Source organism: Salvia hispanica, chromosome 1 (genome assembly GCF_023119035.1).
Source record: "Salvia hispanica cultivar TCC Black 2014 chromosome 1, UniMelb_Shisp_WGS_1.0, whole genome shotgun sequence".
NCBI classification, from domain to species: domain Eukaryota; kingdom Viridiplantae; phylum Streptophyta; class Magnoliopsida; order Lamiales; family Lamiaceae; genus Salvia; species Salvia hispanica.
Genome location: NC_062965.1, coordinates 3,781,969 through 3,796,772, shown reverse-complemented (window position 1 = coordinate 3,796,772; position 14,804 = coordinate 3,781,969). Strand labels below are relative to the sequence as shown.

The 14,804-nt window shown below is 40.1% G+C and overlaps 2 protein-coding genes across 2 annotated transcripts; both read left to right on the top strand.

Annotated features, from left to right (window-relative positions):
- Positions 1-3,965: 3,965 nt before the first annotated feature.
- LOC125201795 (UDP-glycosyltransferase 75C1-like) lies at positions 3,966-5,845 on the top strand. The gene has a single exon (XM_048100050.1). It carries the CDS (start codon positions 4,215-4,217, stop codon positions 5,586-5,588), a length of 1,374 nt encoding a protein of 457 aa, XP_047956007.1. The 5' UTR covers positions 3,966-4,214; the 3' UTR covers positions 5,589-5,845.
- Positions 5,846-11,512: 5,667 nt separating this feature from the next.
- Positions 11,513-13,322, top strand: LOC125202336 (UDP-glycosyltransferase 75C1-like). Its single transcript, XM_048100714.1, has one exon. It carries the CDS (start codon positions 11,734-11,736, stop codon positions 13,108-13,110), a length of 1,377 nt encoding a protein of 458 aa, XP_047956671.1. The 5' UTR covers positions 11,513-11,733; the 3' UTR covers positions 13,111-13,322.
- Positions 13,323-14,804: the final 1,482 nt, after the last annotated feature.

Below are 14,804 nucleotides of genomic sequence, written 5' to 3'. Positions count from 1 at the left end.
ACCAAAGCCAAATATGCACGGAGATTAAAAAAATATTCACTCCGTCTCACAAAAGATGTTACACTTTCCTTTTTACTTTATCTATAAAAGATATCACATTTTCATTTTTGGAAAAAGTTATATCTCACCTGAATATAAAAATAATAATTTTTCTCTCTATTTAACACACAAAATAAAACTTCCTAAAATCCCGTGCCGTCCCACAAGTGTGACATTTTTTGTGGGACGGAGGAAGTATTGAAAAAGTAAGAGAGAGAAATAAAGTAAAAAAAGATAAAGAGAGATAAAGTCAGTGGCGAACGCAGGAATAATGTTTGGAACTCGACTCTGGAGACCCTATCGTGTGGGTTCCCTGTTGTGGCGTTTTCCCATTGGACGGATCGAGGAACGAATGCGAAGATGATAGAGTTAGAGGTGGTAAGGATGGGATTGTGAAGAGTGAGGAGATTTAGAGATGTGTTGAAGAAGTGATGGATGATGGTTTGAAGAGTGCGGAATTCAGAAACAATGCTAGTGAATGGAAGGGATTGGCCAGAGAATCTGTGGCGGAAAATGGATCTTCCACGATGAATTTGAAGGCGTTTTTGGACCATACATTTTGAAGCTTGTCCTTGTCATTGTTTGGAATAGGAGGGATGGGAGGCCATGGTTGGAGGGCAGGTGTGCGAAACAGGGCGGACGGGTGAGGTGCCTAAGTTGGGGCTGGTGGGACGCCCGACCCGTTGTGGTGCTGCTGGCTAGCGTTGTGGGGCCTGCGATGCACCGCAACCCTTTTTTTTTTTTATTAATTCTGACTTTAATTTATTCATTTATACATATCCATTCTACTCCATCCGTCCCCCAATAATTGGCCACGTGTGTCATTTTCGTTCGTCCCCCATTAATTGTACACTTCCACTTTTACCATAAATAAATGGTAAGTAGGTCCCACATTCCACTAACTTATTCTACTCATATTTTATTTTAAAATCAATAAATAAAAATGGGACCGCCCTTGTTCCACTAACGTTTTAATCCACTTTCGTTTACATTTCCTAAAACTTGTGCCGGAACTAAAATGGACAATTAATAGGAGACGGAGGGAGTACACCGATTTTATTTTATACCACATCCTATTAAACTTTGTTTTTTGGTTTTTTAGTGTTTTCATGTACATGTATAATGCATATAAATTTTTTTCCATATTTTAGAATTATGAGTAGATTTAAACTCTCATTTATTAATTACTATGTACAACATTCTAATTGTCACATTGATTGGCATACTACCTCATATTGACAAATAACAAAATAGCATTTGTATAGCTAGATTTATATGCTGCATATTAGCATATGTATATACACGATGGAAGCTAGATATAGAGAATTAATTTGATGGAATAGTTAAATATCAAGAATAAAGCTTGTTTGTAGATTTAAAATATGTGGATAAACTATGGAAACTAGATTTTATGTTGAACTGATTGTGAGCACGTAAGCAACGCTTTTTCTTTATTTTGTTTTCTTTTATGTTTTTTTTTTCATTCATCCCCATTATTTACCAAGCTTGCACTCCTTCACATCGAAATCAGGGGCAGCAACTTGCTCTGCTCTTCATATTCCTCCTCGAATTCGTCGGAATTGGGAGATGATCGACTGCTTTTCTGCCTCTTATGAGAACGAGGCTTGCCGCAGAAGACTCCTCTAATGCATTCATTCTCATTTTGCAGCTTTGAATGTTCACGCGGTTACTGGTTATGCCTTTAGCTGAGCTCGGAAGCAATGGAATTAGGGTTTGAGGGATAAAGAGAAGAGAGAGAGGGAACTGGTTTTGGAGGGAATTAGTGTTAGTTGGCTGGTGGCGGGAAAATTGAGTCTTTGAAGTAATCTTACTTCCCTCCGTATCGTAAAAATATGCACCTTGGGCTGGACACGGGTTTTAATGTATAATTGAAAAATAAGAGATAAAAGAATAAGTAATTAAAGTATTGTTGGTTTTGAATGAGTTTCACCTCAATAGAGAGAAATAGTTTTTTAAATTGGAAAATGCATATTTTCGTAGAACGGACTAAAAAGAAAATAGTGCATATTCTTGTGCGACGGCAAAAATATTTTATTACTCCCTCCGTCCCATAGAAATAGACCATGTTTCATTTTTTGTCGGTCGCATACAAATAGTGCATTTCCATTTATGACAACATTTTTCTACTTCTCTTTAATTTTACTTTATTATTTATGGACCCACCATACATTACACAATTCCATCTACTTTTTTTTCCTTATCTTTTACTTATCAATTAAATATTAAAACTCGTGCTAATTCTAAATGGGTTATTTCTATGAGACGGAGGGAGTAATTAATTAATTAATTAATTATAATTTTCTTATTTTAAAAAGTATATTTAATTCTTTTTAGGGAGATAAAAGTTCAAGGTCATCTCACTCTTAAGTAGGGAGATGAGAATGCAAATTGTGACTAGACACTGCCAATAAAAATGATTTATTATATTTTTTAATGCAATTAAGAATATTAATTTATATTTTTTAATATATAATCAAAGCTTTAAAATATTTTCTTTTGCATCATCTATAGTTATGTTTTTTTAAAATTTTAGCACATATAATTGCGTCTCATCTTTATATATTTAAATAATAAATTTTTTGTATTGAGAAAAGCTGTGGCAAAATGTTTGCTGTCATTGTTCCATAATCAGTTGCCTGCCAGTATAAAAGCATAATTCAAAACATACTGATTTATGAAGCAATTAATATCTGAATTGTCGATTTCTCTATACATTCCATAAACGGATCCAGCCCATATGCAGGTGGGCAAATGCCTCTAGTTGGCCCTTCTGCGCCTTTTATAGTATTTTATTTACTACTCCAATTATTTATATTCATTACAAATTTGTAAATATATGTGTTTCCTTATTCTAACTATGATAAGCAAGTTATAGGCATTTTCATTTATTTAACTTATACCACTATGACACATCATTACAACTCATTAAACACTAATAATAACGTGGCAATGTGATACAAACCAACACTAATAATAACGTGAGTACGTGACAATGTGATACAGACCAAACATGAGAATACAACCCAGACTAGTATGTTAGAAAAGAGAGCTCATTTAGTCTATATATCACACCAGTTGTTCTCACAACCAATGTGGAATTGCATCTGTAATACAATGTGAATGTCACTATACACTTAACCCTATTTTAACTACCAATTTCTTCCTCTCTCTTATTTTAGCAATTGTGCTTAAGAGCATCCGCAATGCTGCCTCGTTGCGGTCTCGGTCTCGTCTCGACGAGACGGCATCGAGACAGCGTTGCGGCTCCCGTCTCGTCTCGACGCCCGACGCGTTCGGAAGAGGCCGGCCTCGAGCTGGCGAGACGACGCGCGCGGCCACGTGGCGTGCGCTAAGCGATGGCGTGACGCCCACTCGTCGGCCCACGAGTGGGCGTCGGAATTATGACGTCATAAATTTATTATTTTTTAAAAAAATTGAAAATTCGAAAAAAAAAATTGTAAATTTTAATATTTAATTATGTATTTTTTAATCATGCATTTTTAAATTTTTTAGGCCTTTAAATTGTAATTTTTATTTTATTTAATTATATTATTTTTTTATTATGTATTTTATAATTTTTTAGGCCTTTAAATTGTGATTTTATTTTATTTAATTAAGTGTGTTTTTATTAATTGAATTTGTTGGAAATAAAAATTAAAAAATGAAATTGAATGAATAGTTAAGAGATGGATAAGAGATGGATAAGAGATGGTTAAGAGATGGAGGGATGCAGGTGTTATCTCTTAGTTAAGAGATGAGCTGAAAAGTACAATGAGACCCATGAATAGTTAAAAGATGAGACGGTTAAAAGATAAATAAGAGACAGCATTGCGGATAGCCTAATCTTCGTTGTCATTTTAAATGCCATATTTTTAAAACGGAAGGAGATATCAAATGCGCCTTCTCAAATACTCCATATAGAAACTTACAAATTGCATGTGGTTCAATCATCAATAAAATTTAAACCCGACAATTTTTATTTTAATCAAACAAGCAAGGAAAATTCATCTTTGCTTTTGTACTACCCTGTCGTCACCGCTAACCTCACACACACATGCCTCCACAAGTACTCTGTATTTATTCACGCTCATAAAATTGTTCAAAACCCTCAAATCCCACATTCATTTTGCTCATACAAAAATCCTTGTCCGCCAATGGAACAGCGCCACGTCCTCCTCGTGACCTTACCGGTGCAAGGCCACATCAACCCCTCCCTTCAGTTAGCAAAGAATCTCATAAAAATGGGCATCCACGTCACCTTCCTCACCTGCATCTCCGCGCGGCGCCGCTTGGCGGAGGATACCAAGGGCCTAACTTTCCTCGCCTTCTCCGACGGATTCGACGACGGTTTCAAGCTCGGCGACGACGCTGATAAATTCATGGACGCGATGCGAAGCAACGGCTCCACCGCCTTGAGAGGCGCCATCAACGCCGCAGCGGAGGAGGGCCGCCCTGTCTCGTGCCTAGTCCACACGCTCCTCCTCCCCTGGGCGACGGAGGTGGCGCGTGAGCTCCACATCCCCAGCTCGCTTCTCTGGGTCCAACCGGCCACCGTTTTGTGCATATACTACCACTATCTCAACGGATTTTCCGACGAAATCAATGAGAAATCGGAAAATCCCGGCTGGAAAATCGAAATCCCGGGAGCTCCGCCGCTCTCGAAAGCCGACATTCCCTCCGTCCTCCTCCCTTCGTCTCCGGAATTGGATAAGTCTGCGCTTCCGGCGTTTAAGGAGCAGTTCGACTTGCTGGACGCCGAGCCTGGCAAGGCGAAGGTGCTCGTGAACACCTTCGACTCGCTCGAGGCGGAAGCGCTCGGCGCGTTCGACCGTTATGAGCTGATCAGTGTCGGACCGCTGATCCCCTCCGCCTTCATCGGCGGAGAGGATCCGTCTGAGGAAAAGTCGTTCGGCGGCGACCTATATGAGAAATCCGACGGCTGCATCGACTGGCTAAACTCGAAGCCGCAGTCGTCGGTTGTCTATGTGGCATTCGGGAGCATGTTGAGGCTCCCGAAGGCACAGATGGAGGAGATCGCGGCCGGCCTCCTTCGCTCTGGGAGGCCCTTTTTGTGGGTAATGCGAGGCGAGGAGAAAGAGGAAGAGAAACTGAGCTGTTTGGAAGATTTGGATAAGATTGGGAAGATGGTGACGTGGTGCTCCCAGCTCGAGGTGCTGACGCACCCATCACTGGGATGTTTCGTCACGCATTGTGGGTGGAATTCGACTCTGGAGAGCCTGTCGTGTGGGGTCCCGGTCGTGGCGTTCCCTCGTTGGACGGATCAGGGGACAAATGCGAAGATGATAGAGGATGTTTGGAGGATTGGAGTTAGGGTGAGAGGTAATGAGGATGGGATTGTGGAGAGTGAGGAGATATGGAGATGTGTTGAGGAAGTGATGGATGGTGGAGTTAAGAGTGTGGAATTCAGATGCAATGCTAATAAATGGAAGGGATTGGCCAGAGAAGCCGTGGCAGAAAATGGATCTTCCACCATGAATTTGAAAGCGCTTTTGGACCATATATCTTGAAGTTTGTCCTTGTTTGGGATAGGGGAGGCCATGGTTGGGGGGCAGGTGTGTGGGGCGGGGCGGACGGGTGAGGTGCCTAAGTTGGGGCCGGTGGGACGCCCGGCCCGTTGTGGTACGGCTCGCTAGTGTTGTGGGGCCTGCGACGCACCGCAACCCATTTTTTTTAATTGTCCACTTTTGTCATTTTTGTTTGTTCCCTATTATTTGTTCATTTTCACTATCAGTATAAATGGTAAGTACGCTTCACATTTCACTAACTTATTCTACTAATATTTTATTATAAAACCAATAAATAAAAGTGGGACCCCATATTCCACTAACTTTTTAATCTACTCCCTTCGTCCCATATAATTTTACCCACTTTGACTCAAGACGGCTTTTAAGAAATTTAATGGAAAGTGAGTTGATAAAAGTTGGTGGGATGTGGGTCACTTTTAAAGTACTCCCTCCGTCCCATTGAAGATAACCCACTTTCCTTTTTGGTTTGTCCCAACAAAGATGACCCATTACTTAAAATGGAAACACATTTATCTCTACTTTATTCCCTCTCTCTTACTTTACTCTCTCCTCTTAACACACAAAAATTAACCGCATAAAATCCCGTGCCGCCCAAGGAAGGGGTCATCTTCCTTGGGACGGAGGGAGTATTAGTTTTATAATAAAATATGAGTAGAAATAAGTTAGTGGAATATAGGTCAACTGCCAAAAATGGTAAAAGTGAAGTGTGTAAAATTATGTGGGTCGACCCAAAATGGAATACTGGGTATAATTATGTAGGACAGAGGGAGTACTTTTTTTTACATTTCTTAAAACTCGTGCCGAAACCAAAATGGACAATTCACATGGGACGGAGGGAGTACACTAATTTTATTCTACACCACATCCTATTACTCTCAAACTTTTTTTTGGTTTTTAATATTTTTAGTGTTTTCATGTATATTACGTATGTATTTAATTTTTTTTTCCATATTTTAGAATTATATATGAGTAGATTTAAACTCTCATTTATTAGTTACTATGTACACCATTCTAATTGTCACATTGATTGAGCATACTACCTCATATTGCTGATGAATGTATAGTGTATACCATTCGTTGATTATAAAATTTGTTATGCAGATATTGACAAAATAGCATTTGTCTAGCTAGATTTATGTGCTGCATATTAGCAAATGTATATATACGATGGAAGCTAGATATAGAGAATTAATTTGATGGTATAGTTATATACTCCATTCGTTCAATAGTAATAGAGACATTTCATTTTGCGCACTCATTTTAAAAAAATAATTATAAATAATTAAAGTGGAGAAAAAGTAAAGTAAGAGAGAAAATATTGTAGATAAACATCTTTTCTATATTATTCTTTCTCTTACTTTACTTTTTCTCCAGTTTAATTATTTATAATTATATTTTCAAAATGAACGTTCAAAATGAAATACCTGCTCATTTATAAAGGAAAACTGGTGTTTGATTGTGATTGTGGGTGGTATCCTGAATTTTGAGAGAAGTATTTGCTTGGGAAAGACATCTAGTAAAAAGAAGTCGACGAAAAATGGAAAGGAAAAAAATATAATGAAGAAAAATTGTTGCTCAGAATGAGCGTATAAATGACACTAGCGTAGCAAATCCCAAAATACTAACTAAGTTACGGTAATAACTAATATCAATTTTGTATGTTAAAAACATCAAGACAAAGACATAAATTTATCAATTTTCTTGTGTTGGTAAACTTATGTCTTTGTCTTGACATTTTAAATTTACATGTTGTATTGATATAATTATATCTTTGTGTTGATGATTTTAATACACAATATTGAAAGTTATTAGTTATTATTGTTAATTAGTTAGCACACTAACACAACCCTATATATATATCAGCAAACATAGTAAGGGGTAATTTGGTAATTAAATAATTCACTCAAATTAAACCGTAAGTATCGTCACGTTTATTACCAATCCAAAATTTAGGTACCAAAATTATAATTCACTCATGTTGAAAAACAAGAGTCGAAATCACACTAAGATTACTAAAGTTTGCTCAATAAATAGGTTAGTGGCTCAATAAATGAGTAAATGAGCCTAATAGTTAAATTTGTATTTTTGGCCTAACCACATATGACCCCAAACTAACACTTCATCTCCTCCATTCTCCATTGGATTCCTATTCAACTCAGACTACGAGTCTACGAGTCCGCAGATATGAGCATATGCTCGGTGTTCGTTATCTTATTATGCCGACAGTAGGGTAGTCGACCCTTAATTGATATAAATCAATAGGTCATAATATTTTTGATGAAATAGTAGATAATAGTTTCGTAGCTTTTAAATACTCCATTTACTTCAGTTATGATCATTTCCAACTATAATGCAAAACTTAAAACTTCAATTTTATTAATAACCGTTAGTTATTACTCTCTCCGTTCCAATAAATTTGAAACATTTGGTTTCCGGCATATGATTTTATGCAAACGTTGTTTTGTGAGTTAGTGAAGAGAGAGTAAAGTAAGAGAGAGGGAAAAGTAGAGAGAGTGGTGTTTCCATTTTAGAAAACGTTTCATTTTTAGTGGGACAACCCAAAAAGTAAAACATTGCATTTTTAATGGGACAGAGCGACGGGCGGGCGGACGTCCGACTTAAAATTTAATTATTTTTTTTTATAACTCTATAAATACGGCTCGTTGAACTTCATTTCATTCACACCACTTGTGTTGACAAGTTTCTTTCTCTAATCTACAAGTTTCATTTCTACTATAAATGGAGTACAATAGGAACTCCCCCACCATGAGCAGATCAAACACACCCACGTTTCCCGCCGAAATGGAGGGAAACTTTAATGCGGGGGATGAATCCCCAAATGTCGGGGATGAATCCCCAAATGGGGGAGATGAATCCCCAAATGGCAGGGATAGCGGGGATTACTCCCCAAATGTTCTACAATATGTACAATTGGATGAGTCAGATGGGTGGGATGATGCCTGGGGCAGCGGGATGGGCGGTATGATGCCAAATATGGCGGGGGTGGGTGGGATGATGCCCGGGGCCTCGGGGATGGGGAGTATGACGCCAAATATGGCGGGGATGGGTGGGACGATGCAGCACAGGAGCCCTCAGACACCTACGGAATCTGTCTATCGCCAATATGTAGATTTGTTGTCCGATGATTCCCCTAGTACTGTTCCGGAGACTCAGTACGCCGACATCGAGACTTTCTCTTTTGAGGAGTTGAGGCAGGAGTTGGGGCTATCGCCGATCCGTGAGACTCCCGATGAGGCGGAGCCTGCTGCAAGGGGCAGAGGCAAAGGCAAGGGCAAGACCAGGGGCGGGGGTAGGGGCAAGGGAAACGGGAAAGCCCCGAGCTCTTCCTCGCTAATGGGGGCAGAGGAGGAGGAGGGTGAGGAGGAGCATGGGAAGAGGTCGATCTGGACAGTGTGGGAAAACGCCGCGCTTGCGAAGTCCTGGGTCGGTGTAGTCGAGGATCCCTATGTCGGGGCGAACCAGTATATTGACCGATTGTGGCATCGCATTAGTGAAGCCTACCTCACACACAAACCGGCTGGGGCGAAGCCTCGCACTCCCGAGCAATGCCGGAAACAAAGGGGGATCGGTTGAGGCCTAAGCTCAGTCGTTTTGCCGGCATCTACCAAAACAACCTGCGCGGCAACCAGCGGCATGTCTGAGGAGGATGTGAAGAACCGGGCCTTGTCCCAGTACCCCGACAAAGAATTGAAGTTTAAAGATTTTGACCAATGGGAGGCCTTTCTCGTGGTCAGGGGTTCGCAAAAGTTTTGTGCGGGTGTCGACTCGGTTTGGAAGCGACGAAGATCAACTCTTCCGGTGAGTACAGCAGCAGTGCTGGTTCGCACGAGCTCCCCGAAGCCGAGGAAGTGTCCCCGCTACCACGATCAGACTCTCGCCGTCGTCGTTGCCCGATGGGGCAAAAGGTTGCGCAGCGGATGGCGAGGGGAAGCGGCAGCCGCAGCGGGTCCTTCGAGGTCGAATCGGAGGCCCCTGAAGCCCCAGATGAGAACGACCGTCTCGCTCGCTCGCAGCTAACGAAGACCCTGAGTCAGAACATGCATAAGTGGTATAGCACGCACGATCCTGCGTAAAATAGGATGTGCAAGGATGTGATTGACGCATGTCGGCGCGATTTAGGATTGCCACCCATTGATGATTATGGCATCAAGATTGGGGGCGGGGACGTCGGAGGCGGCAGCGGCACGGGCGACGGGGACGAGGACGAGGACGAGGATGGGTGAGAGCCGAGGGTTGTATTTCTCGACTTTTTATGATTATGTAAATTTTAACTTAATTATGTTTTTTATAAGTATTATGTAATTTTTTTTTTAATGAAGTATTCGAATTTTTCCGTATTCGTGTCGAAATTTTAATTCCGTAAATTGAATAATTGTGAATTATTAATTTTATTGCGGGAAGTCCTAGTGGAAGTCCTAGTGAAGGGGAAGTCCTAGTGATGTGGCAGTGGGATGGGAAGTCCTACTGATGACGTGACAGGAAGTTTTTGTGGGAAGTCCGCCACCAGAGATGCTCTTAGCTGAGCTCGGAAGCAATGGAATTAGGGTTTGAGAGATAGTAAAAGAGAAGAGAGAGAGAACTGGTTTTGGAGGGAATTAGTGTTGGCTGGTGGCGGAAATTGAGTCTTTGAAGTATTTATCTTCCGTATATACACTTTGTGCTGGACACGAGTTTAATGCACAATTGAAAAAATAAAATATAGAAAGAATAAGTAATTAAAATATTGTTAGTGGAGAATGAGTCTCACTTTAACAGATAAATAGTTTTTAAAATTGGAAAGTGCATATTTTCGTTGAACAGATTAAAAAGGAAAGAGTGCATATTCTTGTACGACGACAAAAATATTTTATTAGTTAATTAATTAATTAAAATTATCTTATTTTAAAGAGTATATAATTATATTTTTATTAGTACAATATGAAAGTCCAAAGTCATCTCACTCTTAAGCAGAAGATGAGAATGCAAATTGTGACTAGACACTGCCAAAAAAATATATTGAATAGTAGGAGATGAGTATTAAGTATTTTTTAATGTATTTAAAAGTATTCATTTATATATATAATTAAAGCTTTAAATTTTTTTTATTATTAATATTCTAACTAAAATTAGAGAATGCAAATTGAAACATCTTAAAAAAAATAATTTAAAAAAAAATTCTTTTGCATCATCTATAGTTTTTATGTTTTTTAAAATTTTAACGCATATAATGGTGTCTCGATCATTATATATTTATATAATTAATTTTTTGTATTGAGAGAAGCTGTGACAAAAATGTTTACTGTCATTGTACCCCAATCAATTGTCAGTCACTATAATTGCCGATTTCTATACATTCCATAAACGGATCCAGCCCATATGCAGGTGGGCCCTCTCCTTGACCGTTCTGCGCCTTTTATAGTATTTTATTTACTACTCCAATTATTTATATTCATTACAAATTTGTAAATATATGTATTTCCTTATTCTATCTATTATAAGTAAGTTAATAGACATTTTCATTTATCTAACTTATACCACTGTAACACACTGTTACAATTTATTAAACAATAATAATAATATGGCAATGTGATACAAACCAACACTAATAATGTGGCAATATAATACAGACTAGACTAAACATGAGTACACAACCCAAAAGACTAGTATGTTAGAAGAGAGAACTCATTTGGTTTATATACTTTACACCAGTTGTTGTCACAACCAATGTGAAATTGCATCCATAACACAATATGAATCCCACTATCCACTAACACTATTTTAACTACCAATCTTTTCCTCTCTTATTTTAACAATTGTGCTTAATCTTCATTCTAATTTTAAATGCCATATTTTTAAAACGGAAGGAGATATCAAATGTGCCTTCTCAAATACTCCATATATAAATTTACAAATTGCTAGTGGTTCAACCATCAATAAAATTTAAACCCCACAATTTTAATTATAGTCAAACAAGCATGGAAAATTAATATTTGCTGTCGTCACCGCAAACCTCACACACTCATGAGTCATGCCTCCACAAGTATTCTATATTTATTCACACTCATAAAATTGTTCAAAACCCTCAAATCCCACACTCACTTAGCTCATACAAAATCCTTGTCCACCAATGGAACAGCGCCACGTCCTCCTCGTGATCTTACCGGTGCAAGGCCACATCAACCCCTCCCTCCAGTTAGCAAAGAATCTCATAAAAATGGACATCCACGTCACCTTCCTCACCTGCATCTCCGCGCGGCGCCGCTTGGCGGATACCAACGGCCTAACCTTCCTCGCCTTCTCCGACGGATTCGACGACGGTTTCAAGCTCGGCGACGACGACGCCAACAAATTAAAGGAAACGATGCGAAGCAACGGCTCCACCGCCGTGAGAGGCGCCATCGCCGCCGCAGCGGAGGAGGGCCGCCCCGTCACGTGCCTAGTCAACACGCTCCTCCTCCCCTGGGCGACGGAGGTGGCGCGTGAGCTCCACATCCCCAGCGCTCTCCTCTGGGTCCAATCGGCCACCGTCTTGAGCATATACTACCACTATTTCAACGGATTTTCCGACGAAATCAACGAGAAATCGGAAAATCCCGGCTGGAAAATCGAAATCGCGGGAGCTCCGCCGCTCTCGAAAGCCGACATTCCCTCCGGCCTCCTCCCTTCGTCTCCGGAATTGGATAAGTCTACGCTTCCGGCGTTTAAGGAGCAGTTCGACTTGCTCGACGCCGAGCCGGGCAAGGCGAAGGTGCTCGTGAACACCTTCGACTCGCTCGAGGCGGAAGCGCTCGGCGCGTTCGATCGTTACGAGCTGATCAGAGTCGGACCGCTGATCCCCTCCGCCTTCATCGGCGGAGAGGATCCGTCTGAGAAGTCGTTCGGTGGCGACCTATACGAGAAATCCGACGGCTGCATCGAGTGGCTAAACTCGAAGCCGCAGTCATCGGTTGTCTATGTGGCATTCGGGAGCATGTTGAGGCTCCCGAAGCCACAGATGGAGGAGATCGCAGCCGGCCTCCTCCGCTCTGGGAGGCCGTTTTTGTGGGTAACGCGAGGGGCGGAGGAGGAAAAGGAGGAGGAGAAGCTGAGCTGTTTGGAAGATTTGGATAAGATTGGGAAGATGGTGACGTGGTGCTCACAGCTCGAGGTGCTGACGCACCCATCACTGGGATGCTTTGTCACGCACTGTGGGTGGAATTCGACTCTGGAGAGCCTGTCGTGTGGGGTCCCTGTCGTGGCATTCCCTCGTTGGACCGACCAGGGGACGAATGCGAAGATGATAGAGGATGTTTGGAGGATTGGAGTTAGAGTTAGAGGTAATGAGGATGGGATTGTGAAGAGTGAGGAGATTTGGAGATGTGTTGAGGAAGTGATGGATGGTGGAGTTAAGAGTGTGGAATTCAGAAACAATGCTAGTAAATGGAAGGAATTGGCCAGAGAAGCCGTGGCGGAAAATGGATCTTCCACCATAAATTTGAAGGCGTTTTTGGACCATACATCTTGAAGATTGTCCTTGTTTGGAATAGGAGGGATGGGAGGCCATTGTTGGACGGGTGAGGTGCCTAAGTTGGGGCCGGTGGGACGCCCGCCTCGTTGCTGTGCGGCTCGCTAGCGTTGTGGGACCTGCGATGCACCGCAACCCATTTTTTTTTTTTAATTCTGAACTTTAATTTATTCCTCTATATATATACATTCTACATCTTTGAAACTTTATTTTTCTTGGGTTTTAAATTTTTTAATGTTTTCATGTATATGTATTATGTATATAAACTTTTTTCCATATTTTAGAATTATAAGTAGATTTAAACTCTCATTTATTAATTACTATATGTACAACACTCTAATTGTCACATTGATTGGGCATACTACCTCATATTGCTGATCAGTGTATACCATTCGTTGATTATAAAATTTGTTATGTAGATATTGACAAAATAGCATTTGTATAGAAAGATTTATATGCTGCATATTAGCATATATATACACGATGGAAGCTAGATATAGAGAACTAATTTGATGGTATAGTTAAATATCAAGAATAAAGTTTGTTTGTAGATTTGAAATATACTAATAAGGAGTTAAGTAAATGTCAATTTTGATCTTTTAACGTATTGCCGAAATACGAATTTGGTAAAACATTCACTTTTTGAAAATCGGGTCTAAAACATGTGAAATCGTTATCGTAGTGGTCCTATACATTTGAAATCGTTGTCGAAGTGGTCCTTTTCCGTAAAAAACTAACGGTCAACGTCTAATTAATGATTTTTTAAACTTAATTAATATACTAATGCATAATTAATTAAACAAAATTAAATATAAAATTAATAAAATGCTAAGAAATTTCAAATTCGACTATTTCTCCCTCTTTTTCCTTATCTTCAATATCTTTTTCGTTCTTCCTAAATCGGAATCTCTCTTCTTCTCTCTAGTACTCAACGTCATCGCATCTTTCTCTCGACTGACAACGAGCAGGCAGAGGCGATGGAAGCGAAACCATCTTCCAGCAATAGCAACCGCGTTGGCGAAGATAACAACGTCGGACCGCCGAGAAAGAAAATTGAGAGAGAGATGGGGAGGACCGAAAGAAATGGGGGTTGATGGCGCAGCAATGGTGGACGGCGACGGTTTTGATCTCGGACAGCAGCAATGCGGAGAAACACACGATGACGATGCTTTGTGGAGGAGCGAGAAGAGAGAGAAAGACGCGAAGTCGTTGAGCGCCAGAAAGAAGAAGAGAGATATTCCGATTTAGGAAGAACGGAGGAGAGATGGAAGAGAAGGAAAAAGAGGGAGAAATAGTCGATTTTGTAATTTCTTAGCATTTTATTAATTTTATATTTACTTTTTTTTAATTAATTATGCATTAGTATATTAATTAAGTTAAAAAAAATCATTAATTAGGCATTGACCGTTAGTTTTTTGACGGAAAAGGATCACTTTGACAACGATTTCAAATGTTTTGGACTTGATTTTTAAAAAGTGAATTTTTGGACCAAATTCGTATTCTGGCTATATGTTTAGAACCAATTTTGACCTTTACTCTAAGGAGTTTTATATGCTGCATATTAAGCATAGGTTTGTGTTAAAATGACAACACCTCTTAAAGTGACATTGTGAAAAAAAAAGAACGAAAAATAAAAGTTACTTGGTCAAGAGATGTTTGATCATTTCTGGGGCTGGCTCCCTCGGGAGCCGACT

Excerpts from the sequence above, each read along its gene's own strand:
- LOC125201795 (XM_048100050.1), top strand. The coding sequence starts at position 4,215 with ATGGAACAGCGCCACGTCCTCCTCGTGACCTTACCGGTGCAAGGCCAC.
- LOC125202336 (XM_048100714.1), top strand. The coding sequence starts at position 11,734 with ATGGAACAGCGCCACGTCCTCCTCGTGATCTTACCGGTGCAAGGCCAC.